The following is a 20,437-nucleotide window of genomic DNA, read 5'->3' on the forward strand; positions in this document are numbered from 1 at the left end:
TGACAAATATCAGCAAATGTGTACAATGATTTGTTGGCACATAAATGCGGACAATAATCCGTATAGATGGGCGACCTGTAAAAACGGGACCTTTTGATTGGCTGTGTTCTTAGAGGTGACGTTTGCTACAGTCCTGCCGCGGACGACTCGCAAATGCGTGTGCTGATTTGCAAATGCGTGTCAGGAGACTTGTGTGTGGCTCCGTAGCTACACGATCGGACCACATGGGGGCACTAGTATTATACCAGCCCCGTACCACCAATATATACACCAAGAACATGGGGGGGCGTTCACTGCTATCACCCATGGTCATGTACCATTTATTTGACATTATTTAAATTATATTGGAATAAATGGAAGAATAAAGTGGAACTAATAAAATAAGAACCAATGATATAACCAGTGAAGCTAAAAAAATGAATGAAGCTTCTCCACACCTGCTAATTGCCACATTAACTATACTTCCCTTTATTGCATTCAGTAAACACCATTTTTTAAAATTGATTCATTAACTTTTTATTTAGTAAACACTGACTGCACCAACCCAACCGGACTGCATCGGGTCATCTGCCTGCTACACCTGTAGACTACGAGAGTCCCCTTTTGGTCTTAATGTGGAGCTCCGGAGCCACACTCAAGTCTCCAGACACGCATTTGCAAATTGCCACACGCATTTGCGAGTCGTCCACGGCGAGACTGTAGCAACACCCAAAGGCAGGGGACGCTGAATGTTGGCATTTTGTGCTCTCAGCCTGTCAGGCGAATATGTGGAAATTTATAAAAAAAAGCAGCTCGCATACTTGCTTACATTTGTTAGAGTTTTTTTAATGTATTTTTTTTTTGCGGTGCAAAAGCTTACAGCACCTGGTATTCCCAGGCGGTCTCCCATCCAAGTACTAACCAGGCCCGACCCTGCTTAGCTTCCGAGATCGGACGAGATCGGGCGTGCTCAGGGTAGTATGGCCGTAAGCGACAATTACTTTCAAAATTTTGCATTTTATACATGTGGTCTTTATTGTGGCAAATACTTCAATCCAAAAATACGTTACAAGAATCTGAAACTATAACCACAGTCACAAATGTGTAACAACAATCTACAATGCATGATTGAAGTCACAGATATATGACAAATATCAGCAAATGTGTACAATGATTTGTTGGCACATAAATGCGGACAAAAATCCGTATAGATGGGCGACCTGTAAAAACGGGACCTTTTGATTGGCTGTGTTCTTAGAGGTGACGTTTGCTACAGTCCTGCCGCGGACGACTCGCAAATGCGTGTGCTGATTTGCAAATGCGTGTCAGGAGACTTGTGTGTGGCTCCGTAGCTACACGATCGGACCACATGGGGGCACTAATATTATACCAGCTCCGTACCACCAATATATACACCAAGAACATGGGGGGGCGTTCACTGCTATCCACCCATGGTCATGTACCATTTATTTGACATTATTTAAATTAAATTGGAATAAATGGAAGAATAAAGTGCAACTAATAAAATAAGAACCAATGATATAACCAGTGAAGCTAAAAAAAATGAATGAAGCTTCTCCACACCTGCTAATTGCCACATTAACTATACTTCCCTTTATTGCATTCAGTAAACACCATTTTTTAAAATTGATTCATTAACTTTTTATTTAGTAAACACTGACTGCACCAACCCAACCGGACTGCATCGGGTCATCTGCCTGCTACACCTGTAGACTACGAGAGTCCCCTTTTGGTCTTAATGTGGAGCTCCGGAGCCACACTCAAGTCTCCAGACACGCATTTGCAAATTGCCACACGCATTTGCGAGTCGTCCACGGCGAGACTGTAGCAACACCCAAAGGCAGGGGACGCTGAATGTTGGCATTTTGTGCTCTCAGCCTGTCAGGCGAATATGTGGAAATTTATAAAAAAGCAGCTCGCATACTTGCTTACATTTGTTAGAGTTTTTTAAATTTTTTTTTTTTTTTGCAGTGCAAAAGCTTACAGCACCTGGTATTCCCAGGCGGTCTCCCATCCAAGTACTAACCAGGCCCGACCCTGCTTAGCTTCCGAGATCGGACGAGATCGGGCGTGCTCAGGGTAGTATGGCCGTAAGCGACAATTTCTTTCAAAATTTTGCATTTTATACATGTGGTCTTTATTGTGACATACTTCAATCCAAAAATACGTAACAAGAATCTGAAACTATAACCACAGTCACAAATGTGTAACAACAATCTACAATGCATGATTGAAGTCACAGATATATGACAAATATCAGCAAATGTGTACAATGATTTGTTGGCACATAAATGCGGACAAAAATCCGTATAGATGGGCGACCTGTAAAAACGGGACCTTTTGATTGGCTGTGTTCTTAGAGGTGACGTTTGCTACAGTCCTGCCGCGGACGACTCGCAAATGCGTGTGCTGATTTGCAAATGCGTGTCAGGAGACTTGTGTGTGGCTCCGTAGCTACACGATCGGACCACATGGGGGCACTAATATTATACCAGCTCCGTACCACCAATATATACACCAAGAACATGGGGGGGCGTTCACTGCTATCCACCCATGGTCATGTACCATTTATTTGACATTATTTAAATTAAATTGGAATAAATGGAAGAATAAAGTGCAACTAATAAAATAAGAACCAATGATATAACCAGTGAAGCTAAAAAAAATGAATGAAGCTTCTCCACCCCTGCTAATTGCCACATTAACTATACTTCCCTTTATTGCATTCAGTAAACACCATTTTTTAAAATTGATTCATTAACTTTTTATTTAGTAAACACTGACTGCACCAACCCAACCGGACTGCATCGGGTCATCTGCCTGCTACACCTGTAGACTACGAGAGTCCCCTTTTGGTCTTAATGTGGAGCTCCGGAGCCACACTCAAGTCTCCAGACACGCATTTGCAAATTGCCACACGCATTTGCGAGTCGTCCACGGCGAGACTGTAGCAACACCCAAAGGCAGGGGACGCTGAATGTTGGCATTTTGTGCTCTCAGCCTGCCAGGCGAATATGTGGAAATTTATAAAAAAGCAGCTCGCATACTTGCTTACATTTGTTAGAGTTTTTTTAATGTATTTTTTTTTTGCGGTGCAAAAGCTTACAGCACCTGGTATTCCCAGGCGGTCTCCCATCCAAGTACTAACCAGGCCCGACCCTGCTTAGCTTCCGAGATCGGACGAGATCGGGCGTTCTCAGGGTAGTATGGCCGTAAGCGACAATCTCTTTCAAAATTTTGCATTTTATACATGTGGTCTTTATTGTGGCAAATACTTCAATCCAAAAAGACGTTACAAGAATCTGAAACTATAACCACAGTCACAAATGTGTAACAACAATCTACAATGCATGATTGAAGTCACAGATATATGACAAATATCAGCAAATGTGTACAATGATTTGTTGGCACATACACATGGTTAAATGCGGACAAAAATCCGTATAGATGGGCGACCTGTAAAAACGGGACCTTTTGATTGGCTGTGTTCTTAGAGGTGACGTTTGCTACAGCCCTGCCGCGGACGACTCGCAAATGCGTGTGCTGATTTGCAAATGCGTGTCAGGAGACTTGTGTGTGGCTCCGTAGCTACACGATCGGACCACATGGGGGCACTAATATTATACCAGCCCCGTACCACCAATATATACACCAAGAACATGGGGGGGCGTTCACTGCTATCCACCCATGGTCATGTACCATTTATTTGACATTATTTAAATTAAATTGGAATAAATGGAAGAATAAAGTGGAACTAATAAAATAAGAACCAATGATATAACCAGTGAAGCTAAAAAAAATTGAATGAAGCTTCTCCACACCTGCTAATTGCCACATTAACTACACTTTCCTTTATTGCATTCAGTAAACACCATTTTTTAAAATTGATTCATTAACTTTTTATTTAGTAAACACTGACTGCACCAACCCAACCGGACTGCATCGGGTCATCTGCCTGCTACACCTGTAGACTACGAGAGTCCCCTTTTGGTCTTAATGTGGAGCTCCGGAGCCACACTCAAGTCTCCAGACACGCATTTGCAAATTGCCACACGCATTTGCGAGTCGTCCACGGCGAGACTGTAGCAACACCCAAAGGCAGGGGACGCTGAATGTTGGCATTTTGTGCTCTCAGCCTGTCAGGCGAATATGTGGAAATTTATAAAAAAGCAGCTCGCATACTTGCTTACATTTGTTCGAGTTTTTTTAATGTATTTTTTTTTTGCGGTGCAAAAGCTTACAGCACCTGGTATTCCCAGGCGGTCTCCCATCCAAGTACTAACCAGGCCCGACCCTGCTTAGCTTCCGAGATCGGGCGTGCTCAGGGTAGTATGGCCGTAAGCGACAATTTCTTTCAAAATTTTGCATTTTATACATGTGGTCTTTATTGTGGCAAATACTTCAATCCAAAAATACGTAACAAGAATCTGAAACTATAACCACAGTCACAAATGTGTAACAACAATCTACAATGCATGATTGAAGTCACAGATATATGACAAATATCAGCAAATGTGTACAATGATTTGTTGACACATACACATGGTTAAATGCGGACAAAAATCCGTATAGATGGGCGACCTGTAAAAACGGGACCTTTTGATTGGCTGTGTTCTTAGAGGTGACGTTTGCTACAGTCCTGCCGCGGACGACTCGCAAATGCGTGTGCTGATTTGCAAATGCGTGTCAGGAGACTTGTGTGTGGCTCCGTAGCTACACGATCGGACCACATGGGGGCACTAATATTATACCAGCCCCGTACCACCAATATATACACCAAGAACATGGGGGGGCGTTCACTGCTATCCACCCATGGTCATGTACCATTTATTTGACATTATTTAAATTAAATTGGAATAAATGGAAGAATAAAGTGGAACTAATAAAATAAGAACCAATGATATAACCAGTGAAGCTAAAAAAAATGAATGAAGCTTCTCCACACCTGCTAATTGCCACATTAACTATACTTCCCTTTATTGCATTCAGTAAACACCATTTTTTAAAATTGATACATTAACTTTTTATTTAGTAAACACTGACTGCACCAACCCAACCGGACTGCATCGGGTCATCTGCCTGCTACACCTGTAGACTACGAGAGTCCCCTTTTGGTCTTAATGTGGAGCTCCGGAGCCACACTCAAGTCTCCAGACACGCATTTGCAAATTGCCACACGCATTTGCGAGTCGTCCACGGCGAGACTGTAGCAACACCCAAAGGCAGGGGACGCTGAATGTTGGCATTTTGTGCTCTCAGCCTGTCAGGCGAATATGTGGAAATTTATAAAAAAAGCAGCTCGCATACTTGCTTACATTTGTTCGAGTTTTTTTAATTTTTTTTTTTTTGCGGTGCAAAAGCTTACATCACCTGGTATTCCCAGGCGGTCTCCCATCCAAGTACTCATCATATCTTGTCGCGGTAATGCCTGATCCAGGAGAGGGCGTCATCTGTGACATCTCGAAGATCCTCGTCGGAACAGTGAGGACCAGACGGACAGTGATGCAGGATGTGATCCATCGTCTCTTCTTCTCCGCAAATACATCTTGCGTCTGTCGCTATGTTCCAGCGTAATAGATTGTTTTTAGTCTTGCCTACCCCAGACCTCGCGCGGCTGAGCGTTACCCAGTCCTTGCGGGTAAGTGTGCTTCCTACAGGAAGCTGCTCTCTCACTTCTGGAAGTGCGGGGTTAGGATGATCAGTGACAACTTCTTTCCATCTCTGTAGACGGAAAGTTGTAGCTTGAGTAGGATTGAGAGGTTGTTCTCTGATGAAACTCTTGCGGGATGTAAGTCGGCTAGGGATCTCATTGTGGTCGTGCAGAGGGTGGCGTTCGTCATGAGACTGCTTGTACCGCTCCGAGCGAGTGAGAGCTTCTCGTCGAATGGATGGAGGAGCAATTCCCGCTAGCCTATACAAGTGCTGCAATGGGGTTGCACGAAGGGCTCCAGTTATGGTTCGACATGCACTGCTGAGTGCTGGGTCTACTTTGCTGGAATGAGCAGACCTTGACCATACTGGAGCACAGTACTCTGCGACTGAGTAACAGCATGCAAGCGCAGTTGTTCGAATTGTGGCAGCATCGGATCCCCACTTTGAGTTGCCTAATTTGCCAAGCAAGTTGTTTCTGGTCGAGAGTTTCTTCTTCAGTTTGAGGATATGCTCTTTGAAGGACAGAGTCCTGTCTAATGTTATCCCCAGGTAAACAGGATACTTAGTATTCTTCAAGACTTTTCCATTCCATCTGATGTCCATGGTGGTGTTGGCTTCTTTATTGATCAGATGGAATGAACAAACTTGGGTTTTTCCTGGGTTCGCATTTAGTGACCATCGAAGGTAGTACTCAGTCAATATCTTGAGAGCTTCCATAAGTCTCTGCTTGATGGTATCGAAGCTATCTGACTGTGTTGCTAAACACAAGTCATCAGCGTATAGAAATCTTCTGATATTATTGAAGGCAGGTTGGTCGTTGGTGTAGATGTTGAAGAGTATTGGAGAAAGAACAGAGCCCTGAGGTAAGCCGTTCTTCTGGCTCCTCCAACGGCTCTTCCTTCCGTCCATCTCAACAAAGAATCTACGGTTAGATAGGAGACACTCAACTATCCGGACGATATGTGAGTTGTTTATCGTCTTCGCCAGCTTCATCAGCAGTGACCTATGATTAACCGTATCATAAGCGGCGGACAGATCAACAAATACAGCGCCAGTGATCTTCTTGGCCTCAAATCCATCTTCTATATACTGTGTTAGATTCAGGACTTGTCCACAGCATGATTTTCCCTGTCGAAAACCAGCTTGATCTGAGATCAGCTGATCTTCGACTGAGGGAGCCATTCGTTCCAGTATCAATCTCTCGTACACTTTGTATAATATACAAAGCAGAGATATAGGTCGATAGCTTTTTGGCTCTTCGGGGGGTTTCTCTGGTTTAAGCAAGGCTACTACCCTTGATTTTCGCCATAGCTTTGGGATCGTGTGAGATGTTGCACACGAGTTGAACAGGGCAAGAATCCAGGATCTAGCTGTTCCTCCAAAGTTTTGAACTAGCTCTGGGTGGATCCCATCAAGTCCTGCTGCTTTGCCTGGCTTAATTTGCTTTATAGCAGAGTTTAGTTCTTCTATTCGGAAGGGCTCAAAGCTGTCATCACAGGTGTTCATGAGACGTGCCATTTCGCTCTTCATCTTCTGCAGGCATCCCCGTTCTTTGTTTAGCGGCTTTCCATTTACCAAGAGCTGGTTTGCAACCTGGTTAGGTGTAACGGCCGCTGTGCGTTTCACGGGTTGTTTGTCACAGTCGAGTTTTCGGATTGTGCTCCACGCCTTCTTGCTGTTGTGAGTCAGATCCGTACTTTCAATCGTCTCTCTCCATCGCTCCTTCCTCTGATCATTAACCAAAGCCATGAGAGCTTCGCCGAGCTCGATTGTATCGGCGCCAAAAGGATCGATGTTGTACGCATTCACGTATTCATTATATACATCACGGCTTTTGCTGTTCAGGCCTGGGATGTATTCCTTCCTGCATCCTCTGGGGATGTGGTGTTTTGCACACTCCCATACGAGATTGCGAAAGGCGTCGTAATTTTGAGGCGTTGGTGGTATATTCCTCACTTTATCATCAAGCCCGGCAGTAAAATCTTCCCAGTTTGCTCTTCGGAAGTTGAAGCGTGGCATTGGTTTGTTAGTCACACGTGGTCTCAGAACGGGTCTAACCTCAATCAATATTGGCCTGTGTTGTGACCTTGGAATGGGGTCGATTACAGTTTTTTCAAAGTTGTTGTGATGTAGTGCAGATGTGAACACTAGATCGGGATTATAGCCCCGTTTCCATCTAGCGCTAAGGAAGGATGGTTTATCCTTAGCGTTGTGGAGTAAAGTCAGGTCGTTATTAAGTGCCCACTCCTCTACTGCTCCGCCATCGTTGTTGGTATGGTCGTAGCCCCATAGAGTATTATGGCTATTGAAATCGCCAGCCACTAATAGCACTTTGTCTCCAAAATCAAAGTTGTCAGGCCATTGAAATCTTATTGGCGGTGGCTTGTAGACCGAAATGATGGAAATTTTTTCGGTGTCCGCCTTCAGTATTTCAATCCCATTTTGTGTGCAGTCTCTACTTTGCGAGATGATGGACGAGTCTCTGGCATAAATAGCACTGCCATGGGTTTGGCTGGGATGGCTGACAATCAGAGTCATTCCGGGTATAGTAGGAGGTGCGCCACTTTTGTGTGTCTCTTGAAGGCACAAAAAGTCCACATCCAGTTGTGACAAAAATATAGATTTGTCCTGGGACATGCCCTCCGCGTTGAAAGTGCAGATTTTTAAGGACTTCATGGTAAGGGTCGAGGGTCTATCCTTTTACCACCCTAGTTTTTGGCATATTCGCGTGTTGAAGCAATTGGTCTCTGTCATTTGTCAGATTAACGGAGGACACCACGGGAAGGTTTGCTTCTTGTCCACCATCCAAGTACTAACCAGGCCCGACCCTTCTTAGCTTCCGAGATCGGACGAGATCGGGCGTTCTAAGGGTAGTATGGCCGTAAGCGACAATTCCTTTCAAAATTTTGCATTTTATAGATGTGGTCTTTATTGTAGCAAATACTTCAATCCAAAATACGTAACAAGAATCTGAAACTATAACCACAGTCACAAATGTGTAACAACAATCTACAATGCATGATTGAAGTCGCAGATATATGACAAATATCAGCAAATGTGTACAATGATTTGTTGGCACATACACATGGTTAAATCCGGACAAAAATCCGTATAGATGGGCGACCTGTAAAAACGGGACCTTTTGATTGGCTGTGTTCTTAGAGGTGACGTTTGCTACAGTCCTGCCGCGGACGACTCGCAAATGCGTGTGCTGATTTGCAAATGCGTGTCAGGAGACTTGTGTGTGGCTCCGTAGCTACACGATCGGACCACATGGGGGCACTAATATTATACCAGCCCCGTACCACCAATATATACACCAAGAACATGGGGGGGCGTTCACTGCTATCCACCCATGGTCATGTACCATTTATTTGACATTATTTAAATTAAATTGGAATAAATGGAAGAATAAAGTGGAACTAATAAAATAAGAACCAATGATATAACCAGTGAAGCTAAAAAAAATGAATGAAGCTTCTCCACACCTGCTAATTGCCACATTAACTATACTTCCCTTTATTGCATTCAGTAAACACCATTTTTTTAAATTGATTCATTAACTTTTTATTTAGTAAACACTGACTGCACCAACCCAACCGGACTGCATCGGGTCATCTGCCTGCTACACCTGTAGACTACGAGAGTCCCCTTTTGGTCTTAATGTGGAGCTCCGGAGCCACACTCAAGTCTCCAGACACGCATTTGCAAATTGCCACACGCATTTGCGAGTCGTCCACGGCGAGACTGTAGCAACACCCAAAGGCAGGGGACGCTGAATGTTGGCATTTTGTGCTCTCAGCCTGTCAGGCGAATATGTGGAAATTTATAAAAAAGCAGCTCGCATACTTGCTTACATTTGTTAGAGTTTTTTTTTTTTTTTTTTTTTGCGGTGCAAAAGCTTACAGCACCTGGTATTCCCAGGCGGTCTCCCATCCAAGTACAAACCAGGTCCGACCCTGCTTAGCTTCCGAGATCCGACGAGATCGGGTGTTCTCAGGGTAGTATGGCCGTAAGCGACAATTCCTTTCAAAATTTTGCATTTTATACATGAGGTCTTTATTGTGGCAAATCCTTCAATCCAAAAATACGTAACAAGAATCTGAAACTATAACCACAGTCACAAATGTGTAACAACAATCTACATGGCATGATTGAAGTCACAGATATATGACAAATATCAGCAAATGTGTACAATGATTTGTTGGCACATACACATGGTTAAATGCGGACAAAAATCCGTATAGATGGGCGACCTGTAAAAACGGGACCTTTTGATTGGCTGTGTTCTTAGAGGTGACGTTTGCTACAGTCCTGCCGCGGACGACTCGCAAATGCGTGTGCTGATTTGCAAATGCGTGTCAGGAGACTTGTGTGTGGCTCCGTAGCTACACGATCGGACCACATGGGGGCACTAATATTATACCAGCCCCGTACCACCAATATATACACCAAGAACATGGGGGGGCGTTCACTGCTATCCACCCATGGTCATGTACCATTTATTTGACATTATTTAAATTAAATTGGAATAAATGGAAGAATAAAGTGGAACTAATAAAATAAGAACCAATGATATAACCAGTGAAGCTAAAAAAAATGAATGAAGCTTCTCCACACCTGCTAATTGCCACATTAACTATACTTCCCTTTATTGCATTCAGTAAACACCATTTTTTAAAATTGATTCATTAACTTTTTATTTAGTAAACACTGACTGCACCAACCCAACCGGACTGCATCGGGTCATCTGCCTGCTACACCTGTAGACTACGAGAGTCCCCTTTTGGTCTTAATGTGGAGCTCCGGAGCCACACTCAAGTCTCCAGACACGCATTTGCAAATTGCCACACGCATTTGCGAGTCGTCCACGGCGAGACTGTAGCAACACCCAAAGGCAGGGGACGCTGAATGTTGGCATTTTGTGCTCTCAGCCTGTCAGGCGAATATGTGGAAATTTATAAAAAAAGCAGCTCGCATACTTGCTTACATTTGTTAGAGTTTTTAAAATTTTTTTTTTTTTTGCGGTGCAAAAGCTTACAGCACCTGGTATTCCCAGGCGGTCTCCCATCCAAGTACTAACCAGGCCCGACCCTGCTTAGCTTCCGAGATCGGATGAGATCGGGTGTGCTCAGGGTAGTATGGCGGTAAGCGACAATTTCTTTCAAAATTTTGCATTTTATACATGTGGTCTTTATTGTGGCAAATACTTCAATCCAAAAATACGTAACAAGAATCTGAAACTATAACCACAGTCACAAATGTGTAACAACAATCTACAATGCATGATTGAAGTCACAGATATATGACAAATATCAGCAAATGTGTACAATGATTTGTTGGCACATAAATGCGGACAAAAATCCGTATAGATGGGCGACCTGTAAAAACGGGACCTTTTGATTGGCTGTGTTCTTAGAGGTGACGTTTGCTACAGTCCTGCCGCGGACGACTCGCAAATGCGTGTGCTGATTTGCAAATGCGTGTCAGGAGACTTGTGTGTGGCTCCGTAGCTACACGATCGGACCACATGGGGGCACTAATATTATACCAGCCCCGTACCACCAATATATACACCAAGAACATGGGGGGGCGTTCACTGCAGAGATAATAGAATTACGCTTTTTTAAATTTTGATGACGTCATAGCCCCGCCCACAGAATTACGCTTTTGTCTCGTTGTCCCCGCCTACAGAATTACGCTTTTGTCCAAAATGGCCGCTATCCCCGCCCCTGTGTTAAAACTATCCAATCTCCAGCCACCTATTTCAAAATATTTACATATTCCCTGCCCGTTGAAGGTTTAATACCACTCCTACAGAATTACGCTTTTGTCGAAGTGGGCCCCGCCTACAGAATTACGCTTTTTGTCTCGTTGTGATGACGTTGTATGTGTGTGTGTGTGTGGGCCAAGGGCCCCCGCCTACAGAATTACGCTTTTTGTCTCGTTGTGATGACGTTGTGTGTGTGTTTGGGAGGGGGGCTTGGCCCCCCTCCCAAACTGTATGCTTCTTATGTTAAAAACAATGTGTTCCCTGCGTGCGTGCGTCCCCAACCCAAACTGTACTTATGTTATTCATATTTTAATATCTGAAGTATATAAAGCATCCAATGAAATGAGCTATATTTAAATAAATAAAATTAAATTAAACGAGTGAAATAATATGAGTTGAGAAGAGCAGGCGTTGTTTTTACCTTTGAATAAGATGTTTATTCGGTGGATATAGGTCATCCATATTTAAATATCTGAAGTATATAAAGCATCCAATGAAATGAGCTATATCTAATTAAATAATGTAGATGTATAAAATTAAATTAAACGAGTGAAATAATACGAGTTGAGAAGAGCAGGCGTTGTTATTACCTTTGAATAATATGTTTATTCGGTTGATATTTGCCCTTTTTGCAAACATGTCTGGACATATTCCCAGCGACATAAGTTTAAACATGGTATTGTGCAGGCTTGGGGGTTTGTCCGGGCAAGACGCCGCGTCTTGCATAGACACCCTCCAAGCCTGCAGCAGCCTCAAGGTGTTTCAAAAGATAGTGAGTGGCGACATCCTGTCGATCGATGGGCAGCCGTGGGCATCCGGGCGACCACCCTCCTCCTTCTTACCTTTTTGTAAAATCTGCCGAGTCATGTTTACTTGTTCTGATTACGAACATAAGGTGTTTCAAAAGATAGTGAGTGGCGACATCCTGTCGATCGATGGGCAGCCGTGGGCATCCGGGCGACCACCCTCCTCCTTCTTACCTTTTTGTAAAATCTGCCGAGTCATGTTTACTTGTTCTGATTACGAACATAAGGTGTTTGAAACGATAGTGAGTAGCTCACGACATTACTTCTCAAGGTGTTTGAAAACATAGCTCAATATTGCCATCTAGTGCCTTAAGGGTAATATAGCAGAAGCCACAATTTCACTCTGAATAATCAAAGTATGAAACGTTTAATGTTTAAAGGTAATATAACAGGAACATGTACTTACCTAGTGAAACGTTTATATATTAAATTGAACAAAAGTTTTCCTTTTCAAGGGATTGACAAAAAATAATCTGTAATAAGGAGGTCCTGAATTGTATGGAATTATGTACCTAGTGAAACGTTTATATATTAAATTGAACAAAAGTTTTCCTTTTCAAGGGATTGACAAAAAATAATCTGTAATAAGGAGGTCATGAATTGTATGGAATTATGTACCTAGTGAAACGTTTATATATTAAATTGAACAAAAGTTTTCCTTTTCAAGGGATTGACAAAAAATAATCTGTAATAAGGAGGTCCTGAAATGTGTGGAATTATAGAAATAGAAATAGAAATAGAAATCCCTTTATTGTCATTGTACTCAAGTGTGCAACGAGATTATGCAGTAATCCTTTGTTAACAGCATCCCCCGTTAAGACTGTTGAATCCATATGCCCTGATGTATCTTTGTAAAACATAGCCGCTGTGAATTGGCTTCTTAGAGAGGCTTCTGAAAAGTTTAACAACGTCTCTATCATAGCTCTGTATGGATGGGTTGCGCTAGATTGCGAGATCAACCTGTCGCCTAATGTTACATCCACTTGTGAGAAGATTGTATTCAAAGGATAATTAATAATACCGACTCGTTGATCTGTGGGTAAAATGCTACCATCTCTGTTGAGTAGAATAGAAATAGAAATAGAAATCCCTTTATTGTCATTGTACTCAAGTGTGCAACGAGATTAGAGGGCTCCCCTCTCCAGTGCAATACAACAATAATACAGACAAATATATAAATTAGATAAATAAAGAAGACAGTGCAATGGAATTCAGTACTGAATAGGGCATATAGAAACACATCACAATGCTGTTTTGCGAGGTTAGGGTGGTCTCGTGTGTGTGTGAGAGTTCAGTATGGAGATGGCTCTCGGAAAGAAACTGTTTCTCAGTCTATTGGTCCTTGATTTGATGCATCTGTAGCGCCTGCCAGAGGGCAACAGGTCGAACAGGTGTGAGTTTGGGTGGGTATTGTCATTGACGATGTTGAGAGCCCTTCTGAGGCACCGGGCGGTGTAGATGTCCGACAGTGGGGGGAGAGGGCAGCCAATAATCCTTTGCGCTGTTTTGACTGTCCTCTGGAGCCTCACTCTGTCCGCCTCAGTGCAGCCGCTGTACCAGGTGGAGACACAGTACGTCAGCAGGCTCTCGATGGACGAGTGGTAGAAGGCCAGCAGCAGCTTCCTGTCCAGGTTGAATTTCCTGAGGACTCTCAGGAAGTGCAGACGTAGGCGGACCTTCTTTACCACTGCTGTGGTGTTGTGACTCCAAGAAAGGTCATCGGAGATCTGTACTCCCAGGAACTTGAACGTGTGGACCCTCTCCACACACACGCCTTCGATGCAGAGGGGGGGCGGCAGCGTCTTGTTCCTCCTGAAGTCGACGACAATCTCCTTTGTTTTAGCAGAGTTAAGGTGCAGTCTGTTGTCCTTGCACCAAGTTGTCAGTCTCTTTACCTCCTCTCTGTAGGCTGTCTCGTCACCTTCCGAGATCAGACCGACCACTGTCGTGTCGTCAGCAAACTTGACGATGGTGTTGTTGCCGTGGGCCGGGCTGCAGTCGTAGGTGTAGAGGGCGTACAGGAGAGGGCTCAGCACGCATCCTTGGGGGGAACCGGTGCTCAGCATGAGGGTGGAGGACGTGTAGGGGCCGAGCAACACAGTCTGGGGTCTGTTGGTCAGAAAGTCCTTAATCCAGATGCGTGTGAGGGCAGGGAGGCCGAGAGTGTCCAGTTTGGCGACGAGGATGTCTGGGATGATCGTGTTGAATGCCGAGCTGTAGTCCACAAAGAGCATCCTTGCATAGCTCTGCTGTCGTTCCAGGTGGCCCAGCACAACATGCAGAGCAGTGTCGATGGCGTCCTCAGTGGATCTGTTAGCCCGGTATGCAAACTGGTAGGGGTCCAGAGTGGGAGGAAGGCAGTCCCTGATGTGCTGGAGAACCAGCCTCTCGAAGCACTTCATAATGACTGGTGTGAGAGCAACAGGACGGTAGTCATTCAGGTGGACGGCTGGTGACTTTTTGGGGACAGGAATAATGGTGGAAGTTTTCAAGCAGGAGGGGATGACTGCCTGAGCCAGGGAGCGGTTGAAGATCCTGCAGAAAACATGTGACAGTTGGTGGGCACATGCTCTGAGGACCTTGCCTGGTATTCCGTCGGGTCCAGTAGCTTTCCTGGGGTTGACCGCCAGGAGCGCGCGCCTCACATCGTGTTCCTCTACGATGAGTGGGGGGGAGTTGGAGCTTGAAGTGCGGGGGTGTGACGGTTGGGGCGAGTCAAAGTACCCTCAGGTGCAGCTGAAGCAGGGTGTCTGAGAGGTCGAGATATTTGGATCCTTCTCCAGGTATGAAAAACTCCACAGGACCATCATCGGTGAGAGCCGAGATAGGTAACATTTCCACATATTGACTTTGTTCGATTGATAGTTGTGTCATGGGTGGACTAAATAAATCCAGTTCAGTTAGGGTGCACTCTGCTGACTTGTGATGCAAAAGAGCCATGATGAATAACCCTAATGGTCAATTTTGGTTAAGAGAAAATATCCCCGGTGTTTCTTCGCCGTCTCCTTTTCTTGACTGATTTCTTCTTGGACACACGTTTGCGTTTTTTAGGCTCTCTCAACCTTTGTCCGATGGGTCTTTTTGCAGGTCTTCGTGCCAGAACCATTAAACCCGAACCTTCTTGAGGCTCCGCCTTACGGTTTATTCGTTCTAACACCCGACCGGCTACATCTGTTGCAATGTTTTTCGCAGCCGTTTGCAGGTGAGGTCTGGCAACGCTGAACCCTCTTTTGATTAATGGACTCACAAAACGAAATAATTTGGCAAAGATTGAACCCAATCCACGCCCATATTGGACCGGTAATCCATGAAAACCTGATAACGACCCACCCGCTTGGTTTTCGTAATAATCGACAAAACGGTAAAGATCATGATGCGTATCCAATACAACCATTTTTCTATCTGGGTCTAAAGTGCAGAGTAGCGATAACTTTACCGCGTGTAAATCCCACGGGTTGATTCTGATCCGTCTTAACTTCGATTCTTATATCCTCAATATGCTTCCTACTAACAGGCATGTAATAAAGAGGATTAAAGGCTTTAAATACAATGTCACCGTGATTATCATCGATGGGTATCGTTCTCAAGAGCGGAGCGAAAGCGTCACCCACAGCCTGATGATACACCACGTCTGTATAAACATATAGATGGTACATCCCCGCTTTTATATCCGCAGGATGTTGGCTCGCTGTCCACTGGGGTCCGCAGGTAACCCATTCATCGGGTAACGCCCCAAAAATGTAGGCTAACGCGGGACGAAAGCGTATCTTGTAATGACCATTCCCTGCCCAGAAAAATCTCTCCTTTAAATAATGGTATACAACATGGATTTCCGGATGGATCTTTTTGAGGAGCGCTTCCACATCTTGTCCTATTTTCTTAATATTATCGTAGTACCCAGCCGACAGGCTTAAGGATTTGATGGTGAATTTGTTTTCATCATAGTAAAGAGGTGCCAAAGCACCTGGTGTTGGTTCACCGTTTTCCCATGCATCTACATAGTCAAAAGATGCTTGATCTTCAGGCACGTTGAACCATGTATGGGGGTAGGATATTTCACTCAGAGCTACTTCCCAATTACCTTCGAGATCGATATGATGAGCCAGATTCACTCTGTATTCAGCTATCGTATTGTCTACATACACATCAGAACTTGCATTGGAGGGTAAGGTGACGTAAAACCCCCCTTCAAGATTCGGATCCATGTTGGTAAATGTCGAGATTCGTTGTAAAGCTTCTTATTTATACGTCGACGACTTGTGTAGCGGGGACCCAACTGTCATATTTCACAGGCCAGCCCTTCCAACGTATGAGAAACTGTTTCTGTCCGCCGACTTTACGCCGTTTGATAATCTTCTCCACTTGAAAGATTTGATCCTTGGATATCGTGACTTTCTGGAGCTCGTGTGCATAAAAAGTTCCTTGCACTATTTCACCGTCGTAGTCTTTAAGCTTGTAAACAGGTGGAAAACGCGGTACACACTCCGCTATTGTAAATAACTCGTCTGTAAAACTCTGTTCATATTTCTTGTCAAACACACCTCGCACTTTTGATATTCTAACGAGATCTCCTTGTTTAAATATCATTTTTATTCTATCACTACCCCCAGAGGGTATGTTGCCGTACAAGTTTTGGAAGACAAGCCATGTGTTATCTGGTGTGACTTGGTTAGGTTTCATTTTTATACTTGTATGATAACTTTCATTGTAACTATCGATTAAATCTTGTAATACGTCGATATAACGACGTGTGTTGTTGGCGGTGAAATATCGCCACATTCGAGTTTTTAAAGTTCGATTAAACCTTTCGACCACCGAGGCTTTCAAATCACTGGCTGTTGCAAAATGATTAATATTGTGTTTTTTCATCAACCTCTGAAATTGCGTGTTGAAGAACTCCTTCCCCTTGTCTGTTTGTAACTTTTTAGGGATGCCGCTAAAGGATAAGACCGACTCAAAGGCTCGAACAACTTCTGGCCCCGTCTTGTTCATCAGCACACGGGCATACGCTCGTTTTGAGAACACATCGATGATTGTGAGTAGGTATTTAAAACCATCGTTGTACTCGGTCAGAGCTTGCATATCACATAGATCGGCTTGGAATTGATTCATAGGACTGGACACAAAAACTCTGTTCCTAGGGAAATGAATTCGTGCTGGTTTGTGCAAGGTGTATGCATCTTGCGAAGATAAAAAATCCTTGACTTTATGACGCGTCACTTTTTGACCCATTTTCTCCGACGCAGCTAAATGAAGGCGTTCTACACCTCCAAAGCTGGCTGGATGAGCGGGGTCGTAGTACAGTTTTTTCAACCACCGCTTAACGCTCATGACGGTTTATGATTTAGTGACAAACATCACATCGCTATTTATCTAAACACACAGACAGACACAAAAGCATCTTTTTAAAAACATCCATTTTTTATTGAAAGAAGGTTAAGTATGGTTACACGTGATAAGGATTCTCTAAGATGTAAAAAGTCTATAGGTCAGGGTTAAAACAGATGGATTAACTTTTGATTCTAACAGGTCTTCAAACAGCTTCAATTCGTGCGCGAGATCCACAGGTTGTTGATGACGGAGACGGTATCTTATCACATCGTTAAACAGCGTGAGTATGGTAAGTACATGTCCTACACTTATCGCATTTTCCCAATTTTCCAAAATATTTTGAAACGTGTCGATCAATCCCGAGCGACTCAAAAATATGACATGTTGCACAAACAATTCCCAAGGCTCCTGAAAAATTGTTAAAGACATGGCACGCACTTTTTGCATAAACAATAAAACATTTTCAATGAAAGGGTCTTTATCATCGGGGTTATATGTAATTGCTCTATTTATTATATCTGCCCACCCTTGGCTTCTATAGCCAAAAAACGATAATTTTCTGAAGACATTACCCATTTTTTATTCAAAGTTAATATTTTCTATAAGATATTCTTCGAAAGTATCAAGTTGATCACGATATATCATAAAACATATGGGCTCATCCGCTTTAAGGCGGTCCGGTAAGTCCTTTACGAGTGCTAAATCCACCATTAAGATCTCTGCAATTCGCTTGACTGTTTCTTTATCCGCTTTTACAGAACACAAATCCAACAAGTAGTGAATACATGGTAAAAACTTTTTACCGCAAAGGATGGGCATGATGCGGTCATAGTGCAGTCTTAGATAATAACAATTGCATAGGTATCTATAGCTATGCAAACAACCCCTTTTTTTGTGATACTTTATCAAAAAACGTCTGACCATGTAAATAATAGCCGCCTTAACAACTAATACGACATCCATATCAATCCAACCCTTAGGAGGATTATCCCATGACATATGTTTTGCCTCATCTTCGGAAATAGGTGCTGGTCCGTGGTCAGGGTCGTTGACGGTCTGAACCTTGATCTCCGTGGTTTGTGGAGAATCAGCCTGGTCGGACCAACTGGACAGTTGTACCTTCTCGTTTTGTGAAGATTCGGCCGACGAGGTGGGGGTCATCGGAGGTGTCGACGACGGTGTCGGCGAAACGGGACGACTCCACCCTGAATACGATGGCTCGCCGTTGTTGTACGAGGGTGCAACAGGTCTTGCTAAGATTCCTGGGCCCCCCATCCACAAGGAGTATGATGGCACAGTCTGGTCCTCGCCTGTTTTTGTAGAGGGTCCATCCTGGTCTACATTTGTAGAGGTCTCAACCTGTTCCATGTTTGTAGTTGTAAAGGTTTCCACAACATCCATATTCAGATCTTGATCGCATGTAGGTTCATCCACACCGCTATCTGTAATACAAAGATACCATGATTAAATATTAGAAAGCTATATAGTTAAAGATTAATTGCATCGTTTACCTGAAGAGATTTCTGCAATGTTGTTGTCAATATGATCAGGTGCGGCGATGGTTGTCACCCTTCGGGCCTTGCTGTTCACACCCAGATGACGTCTTGGTCTACACGTCTTCATTTCTTTCACGAGCTGGAAAAATTGTCTTGTCTGTGCAGAGCGTGACTTGGGCTTTACTTATACTGGTTTGAGACCGGGGGAGGGTTAAATGGCGTGGTTCGATTGGCCAAATGTAGCCAACAGATACATGTCCAGACAAGTAAACATGACTCGGCAGATTTTACAAAAAGGTAAGAAGGAGGAGGGTGGTCGCCCGGATGCCCACGGCTGCCCATCGATCGACAGGATGTCGCCACTCACTATCTTTTGAAACACCTTGAGGCTGCTGCAGGCTTGGAGGGTGTCTATGCAAGACGCGGCGTCTTGCCCGGACAAACCCCCAAGCCTGCACAATACCATGTTTAAACTTATGTCGCTGGGAATATGTCCAGACATGTTTGCAAAAAGGGCAAATATCAACCGAATAAACATATTATTCAAAGGTAATAACAACGCCTGCTCTTCTCAACTCGTATTATTTCACTCGTTTAATTTAATTTTATACATCTACATTATTTAATTAGATATAGCTCATTTCATTGGATGCTTTATATACTTCAGATATTTAAATATGGATGACCTATATCCACCGAATAAACATCTTATTCAAAGGTAAAAACAACGCCTGCTCTTCTCAACTCATATTATTTCACTCGTTTAATTTAATTTTATTTATTTAAATATAGCTCATTTCATTGGATGCTTTATATACTTCAGATATTAAAATATGAATAACATAAGTACAGTTTGGGTTGGGGACGCACGCACGCAGGGAACACATTGTTTTTAACATAAGAAGCATACAGTTTGGGAGGGGGGCCAAGCCCCCCTCCCAAACAGAGGAGCGCTTCCACATCTTGTCCTATTTTCTTAATATTATCGTAGTACCCAGCCGACAGGCTTAAGGATTTGATGGTGAATTTGTTTTCATCATAGTAAAGAGGTGCCAAAGCACCTGGTGTTGGTTCACCGTTTTCCCATGCATCTACATAGTCAAAAGATGCTTGATCTTCAGGCACGTTGAACCATGTATGGGGGTAGGATATTTCACTCAGAGCTACTTCCCAATTACCTTCGAGATCGATATGATGAGCCAGATTCACTCTGTATTCAGCTATCGTATTGTCTACATACACATCAGAACTTGCATTGGAGGGTAAGGTGACGTAAAACCCCCCTTCAAGATTCGGATCCATGTTGGTAAATGTCGAGATTCGTTGTAAAGCTTCTTATTTATACGTCGACGACTTGTGTAGCGGGGACCCAACTGTCA

General features: G+C 43.6%; 1 protein-coding gene, 5 non-coding genes and 1 pseudogene across 6 annotated transcripts; all 7 read right to left on the reverse strand.

The window, feature by feature from the left end:
• Positions 1 to 852: 852 nt before the first annotated feature.
• LOC148331526 (5S ribosomal RNA) lies at positions 853 to 971 on the reverse strand. Its single transcript, XR_015844772.1, has one exon. It is a non-coding gene; the product is annotated as a 5S ribosomal RNA (ribosomal RNA).
• Positions 972 to 1,977: 1,006 nt separating this feature from the next.
• On the reverse strand, positions 1,978 to 2,096 carry LOC148331527 (5S ribosomal RNA). Its single transcript, XR_015844773.1, has one exon. It is a non-coding gene; the product is annotated as a 5S ribosomal RNA (ribosomal RNA).
• Positions 2,097 to 3,099: 1,003 nt separating this feature from the next.
• Positions 3,100 to 3,218, reverse strand: LOC148331528 (5S ribosomal RNA). Its single transcript, XR_015844799.1, has one exon. It is a non-coding gene; the product is annotated as a 5S ribosomal RNA (ribosomal RNA).
• A 1,016-nt stretch (positions 3,219 to 4,234) lies between these two features.
• Positions 4,235 to 4,343, reverse strand: LOC148331529 (5S ribosomal RNA; annotated as a pseudogene).
• Positions 4,344 to 9,551: 5,208 nt separating this feature from the next.
• LOC148331530 (5S ribosomal RNA) lies at positions 9,552 to 9,670 on the reverse strand. Its single transcript, XR_015844879.1, has one exon. It is a non-coding gene; the product is annotated as a 5S ribosomal RNA (ribosomal RNA).
• Positions 9,671 to 10,686: 1,016 nt separating this feature from the next.
• LOC148331531 (5S ribosomal RNA) lies at positions 10,687 to 10,805 on the reverse strand. The gene has a single exon (XR_015844851.1). It is a non-coding gene; the product is annotated as a 5S ribosomal RNA (ribosomal RNA).
• Positions 10,806 to 16,869: 6,064 nt separating this feature from the next.
• Positions 16,870 to 19,752, reverse strand: LOC148331532 (uncharacterized). Its single transcript, XM_088303689.1, has 2 exons — positions 19,074 to 19,752; positions 16,870 to 19,004 (listed from the first exon to the last, which is right to left on the reverse strand). The coding sequence occupies exons 1-2, from the start codon at positions 19,183 to 19,185 to the stop codon at positions 18,142 to 18,144; spliced, it is 975 nt and encodes a 324-aa protein (XP_088159815.1). The 5' UTR covers positions 19,186 to 19,752; the 3' UTR covers positions 16,870 to 18,141.
• Positions 19,753 to 20,437: the final 685 nt, after the last annotated feature.

Source organism: Idiotropiscis lumnitzeri, chromosome 8 (genome assembly GCF_059441095.1).
Source record: "Idiotropiscis lumnitzeri isolate Australia: NSW breed Sydney's pygmy pipehorse chromosome 8, RoL_Ilum_1.0, whole genome shotgun sequence".
Classification (NCBI taxonomy): domain Eukaryota; kingdom Metazoa; phylum Chordata; class Actinopteri; order Syngnathiformes; family Syngnathidae; genus Idiotropiscis; species Idiotropiscis lumnitzeri.